Source organism: Pteropus vampyrus, unplaced genomic scaffold (genome assembly GCF_000151845.1).
Source record: "Pteropus vampyrus isolate Shadow unplaced genomic scaffold, Pvam_2.0 Scaffold229, whole genome shotgun sequence".
Classification (NCBI taxonomy): domain Eukaryota; kingdom Metazoa; phylum Chordata; class Mammalia; order Chiroptera; family Pteropodidae; genus Pteropus; species Pteropus vampyrus.
In genome coordinates, this window is record NW_011889010.1 from 1,709,634 (window position 1) to 1,715,056 (window position 5,423).

General features: G+C 35.5%; 1 protein-coding gene across 5 annotated transcripts in view; it reads left to right on the top strand.

The window, feature by feature from the left end:
- Positions 1 to 5,423, top strand: part of INPP4B (inositol polyphosphate-4-phosphatase type II B) — a 610,870-nt gene that overhangs the window by 529,589 nt on the left and 75,858 nt on the right. For all 5 annotated transcript variants that reach the window (XM_023519662.1, XM_011373754.2, XM_023519664.1 and 2 more), the window contains one exon: positions 2,612 to 2,771. In XM_023519662.1, coding sequence (XP_023375430.1) covers positions 2,612 to 2,771 — 160 coding nt within the window. The remainder of the gene's footprint in view (positions 1 to 2,611; positions 2,772 to 5,423) is intronic.

The following is a 5,423-nucleotide window of genomic DNA, read 5'->3' on the forward strand; positions in this document are numbered from 1 at the left end:
TGTTGTCGTTGATTGTTTTATTTTGTTTCTAAACCTCTCATGTAGCTGAGCTGAACAGTACCTGGAGGCTGTTCCCTGGGCCTGAAAGGGGAGGGGCTCAGAACACCAGATACTGCTGCCACATTCTGATGCTGCATTGTCTTCTCCCCCAGTTTGAATCCACTTGTGTGTCTAGGGACTTCATGAGAACAGTATGAAATGAACTGTGTGATTTTAGTTACAGAAGAAAGTGGGGTTGGCCCCAGACATACCAGCAATCTAAGCAAAAAGACTTCCGCCGTGAACCGACCCAGTGAATAGTAATCATCAGAATGAGAATATATTTTTGCTGGTTATTTTCCTTTATGTGTTTGTTTTCACAGAGATTATATGGAAAATGGTTTATTTAGGAGAGAAATCAGATATTCAGAGCTCCTCTTCAAGAATCTTGCCCACCCTTTTTTAACATCTTAGTTCTACAATAACTATCTTGACCCCCAGTCTCCTAGGAATTGAATTACCAACTTTTCTCCCTGTAACCCACTCCCTGGTCTATATCACAGTCACATGAATGGATTTTGGGCCTTGATACTGACATTGTCCTCTATTAGTTGGCCACTAATGTCCCTTGACCCTTTAGCCAAGTGATTGCTCCATTCCTGATTATATGATACTCTTTATTTCAGAGTTAAGGGTATGTACGATCAGCCTGTCCTTTTGGTAGAATCTCTTAGTCCGGAATGTGCCATCAGGCTCGTTTTCAAGTCTTAGATAACTGAAAGTGAATCTTGGTCCTGTGAGGTGACACACATCACTACCTGACCCTTCCTGGGCACTGTCTCCTGACCTTCCTCTGTCCAGCTTGTCCCTGGAGTTTTTCTGGTAATTTCACAAAGAGGAATTCCTACTGTGTATCACAATTCTGTGGGAAATCAAAGGGGAAGAACCAAGTCTTTGGAGTCAGCTGGAATGTATAGTCCAGTTAGACCATTTTAATTTAGAATGTTATTCAACATCTCGTAGCTGAGCTCTAAAACCAAGTCTGTAATATTAAACTTACTTGACGGTGTTTGAGGTTAAACTAGCTCATGGTCCTATGCCAGATGAGACAAACATCTCTCTCCTCCTCTCCGGCTTGCTTCCTCCCCCTCTCTATGCCTTTCTTCTAGGCCCTGCACAATGCCCTGAGGCCACAGCTCCAAATGACTCAGTCTGGTATTAGAGATAGAAGTGCAAATCTAACTGATAACTGTAATCTACTTTGTAGATGCTGTAAAAGAGAAGGAGGCATGGCCAGAAGAGTTCAGTGTTCTCTGGCCACCAGCTAGGCAGGCTCTCCACCCCAAAGAATAGAAGGAGCCTCCTCGGTCTGCTGCTGAGTGCGCCTTCGATAATCATTTGACTGTGTACATATCGTGTATTAGTATTACATAGCAAACTGCTCAGTCTCTAACCCCTAACCAACTCCCTCCCAGCTCATGTGTCCTCTAAGCATTTAACGACTTAAATGTTTTTCTGCTGTTGACCACGTGACCCCTTACTCTATGGTCGTTGGTCTTGGTCAGTGAACATGCTTCTTTCTGTTCCTCATGCGGATAAAGATCTTTCCTGGTGCAAAGGTTACTTTTTCTATCAGTGGAATCCCGTAACTCGAGCTATCTGTAAAGGAAGAAGAAGAATATATAGGTATGGAATATAAAATTATCCTTTTAAATAACCTCTGTCAGGCTCTTCAGAGATATGATTAAGATCAGTTATACTCCTTTATAAAATGAAAGGCAGCATGCAATATTACCTTTTTATTTTTTACCAAAATACAAAGTCCCTCTCAACACGGGCAACAGGAAGAGTTGAAAGTTCATCTCATGTACAAAGCTAATCCGGAAGATTAAGAGCAATCCTAACCCCACTTTGTCCCCTCAGTAGCTGAGCTTGTTCCCATTATCTGGAGACCACACTTTAAGAACTTCTATTGCCTTGAGTAGTCAAATTCACAGACACAGAAAATAGAATGGTGGTTGCCAGGGGCTGGGGGAGGGAAGACTGGGGAGTCCATGTTTAAATGGTACAAAGTTTCAGTTGGAGAAGATGGAAGATTTCTGGAGGTGGATGGTGGTGACGATTGTACAACAATGTGAATGTACTTAATACCACTGAACTGTATACTTAACAGGGTTAAGTATACAGTTCAGTGGTATTAAGTACATTCACAATGCGTATGTTATATATATGTTATCACAATAAAAAAAAAAAAACACAAGAATTTCTAGTGCAAGTGGTGGCCATTCCTTAAAAATACTGGTGTGTCTTTGTTATAGAAAATAGGTGCATCCAGTTTACAATTTCATACTTTGAGCTCAATTATGGATTAATATTGTATGGCAATTCATCATGGTTTTATGACAGAAAAAAATTAATGAATAAAATAAAAAGATTTATAACACTTAAATTTTGCTTTATTAAGAGAAAATGGATTTCTTGTGTATCCAAGATCTGGCCAAAATAACAGGAATATTAGAGTCTGCGTTCTTATGATTGCTCCTCTACCTGCTTCTTTAAAATGGATAAATCAGATTTTGCCTTATCTTGTTTCTGCAATAAAAATGTGTAGTGATACTCATGCTTTTTTCAGGATAGGGTGTGGGCCAACGTGGGGAAGAGCCTGAACTGCATTATTGAGATGGTGGATAAACTGATTGAAAGGGATGGCGGCAGTGAAGGCAGCAGTGGCAGCAGCAAAGATGGAGAAAAGGACCCTTCTGCGGCGGACTCCATGATAACGCATCCAAAGGGTAAAGCATCTTTTTTCCCCAATCATTGATTGAGTAAACAAAATGAGAAAGTCATGACAAAATGAGATAGAAAGAGAGGAGTCTACAGAGACCAGAAAAAAAAGGCTGATAGCACACTTTTCCATCACTGTGGCTTGAATGATGGAAGGCTGTTTATCAAATTGCATCTCGGTTGTGTTTTCAGAACGGCTTGCAATGCTCTTTTTTCGTTTTTTCTTTTGCTACAAAACAACCTTTTTGAAAGAAGAACAATGTTTCTTTTAAAGAGTCTGACATAGTTTAATCTACTTTTACTCATTCCTCCAAAATATTTTTAGGAAGAAAAACAAGCATCTAATCTTAAAACTGTTAGAAAGGTTGAGAGATATTAGAACACAATATCTTGTGAAAAGAATGCAGTATGGTAAAATGCTTTTTGCCTTATTCTGAGGAATTCTTTGTGAATTATCTCAAAAACATAAAAAGGTTCGATTCCATATAAGAAGAATATGTTTGTGCATCATTCCAAAAACATATTAGTAAGTCTAGATATTCATGGATCCATGTATACACACATACACACACATGCATATAGATACATATACGTGTGTGGCTATATATGTGTCTATAGACAAGTCAGACGTATAATAGATACTTTCAAATATATATTATAAGATTGATTACCAAATATAATCAAAATGTTGACTACAATTGTGTCCCAATAAATGGCTTTTTTTGTTGTTAATTTGATTAATTTTGATGACAAAAAAAAGACATATCTTTATTTTTTATGGTAATAAGAATTGCTGTTAGGGTTTTGCCAGTCCTTTCGCTAGATGTCTTATATGTTTGAAGAAAGAAAACACTATTGCTCTACCATCTTCTTCTGAACTCTGCTTTTCCTTTTAATTTACGAAAATGAGTCATAAGAAAATATGACTGCTTATAAAATTAAATTTATGTTCTTCCAATTTGTTTTCCTTACTTGCATTTTCCTCAGGAGTTTAATTATGTAAAACATCCAAAAAGTCATAGAACCATTTCTAAATCACTTCGGAAATTGTGGCTTTCTAAAGTTTTCTCATAAGCGGTCCTTACCTTTTACAGTGCGTTCATGTTAGGTGCGAAATTTATACTAATGTTCTTCAGTTGTTCCCACCTACTTGGCCTAACTGTATAAGGGAACTTCCTTTTTCAATATCAGTTGTATTAGTTAATGAATCTAGTCCAGTTCCATAACTTTACAGGAATCAAAATGAAAGCTTATCATAATGTATGCCATAAAGAAAATCATGTACTTCTATTTTCTTTGATTGAGCATTATTGACTCTAACTATAAGCCAGACACGATCCTGTACTCTGGAAAATGAGGTAAAGAAGCCATATCCATTTTAGTGACTTGTTCTGTCTGTTGATGGGTGTTTAAAGCATATACTTTTTTAGCAGTATAAGGGAAAGCAGATTTTAGAAAAAGAGAAATCAGATAAGAGATACTAGATTTTGCCCCATTTTTTTGTTTTGATGTCCTCCTATACTTCTCTTTAATAACAGAGTTCTAAAATGTTTGAAAATATACAGTTTATCCATATTTTATATTTTACCTAAAGATTTTATCTGTGTGATCAAAATTACATTTTGAAAAGTAAAAGTATTTGGTAGGTACATAATCCATAAGATTAGATGAACCACTTTTATTTGAATGTGAAGCAGTGTTTGGATGGAGTCGAAAGTCAGGTAGAAGTTGCCGCCAATGTAGAGTCCATGGCTAGATCGGCTTTGTGGACAGTAGGAGTCGAAATACAATGTAGTGCCCTCTGGTTGCTTTTATTATTTTTATTTTATTATCCATGTTTATTTCATTCATTTTTTGGTGTGTTATAAACATTTTTAGAAGATAAGACACTGCTTAAATGGGTAAAATAAATATACACTTTAGAAATTATGGAACATAATAAATATTGTCAAATAATATCAAAGTTAAACATTGTAAATATTTTATATGTTATATTGAGAACATATTTTAAAGAGGATATTGGTACATAAAAGACGCTTAACACATATTAAATAGATGTTTCACAAATGAATCCATGCTCGAATATACTTAAATAAATGTGGATGCTGCTCTATAGTTGGAGTGAGATTAACTCAATTATTGAATAAAATTTTATTTTTATTATTTAGTAAAAATAATTCATTTTTTCTGCATCTTAAATTTGGGAGGAAAAACACTTTCATTTTCTGCTCTGACTTTTGTCACATAAAGCAATGTGATAGAGAAATAAATAGTGGCATTTTGAACTAATATAAAGTAAGTGAATAACCGAAAGTCATATATTTACTTATACTACCCACCAAACTATTTCAGATAAAGATATTTCGGATCAACATTTACTGATGATATGTGCCCCATTTTACCTGTATTTTAAATTTTTAATAGAAAATAATCATAATTTAGAAAATTTGCAAAGAAAAATAAATAAGATTATGCATAATTTTTATTTTCTTATTTCAATCACATAATAATTTGGAGCATTTTCTGTGTTTATGCACACCCACTCACACACACACACACACACACACACTCTTACCAAAACTGAGTACACATTATAAATACAGATGTGCTTCTTGCTATCCTGCATATCATTATATTATCAATGTTCCCTGATAAACACA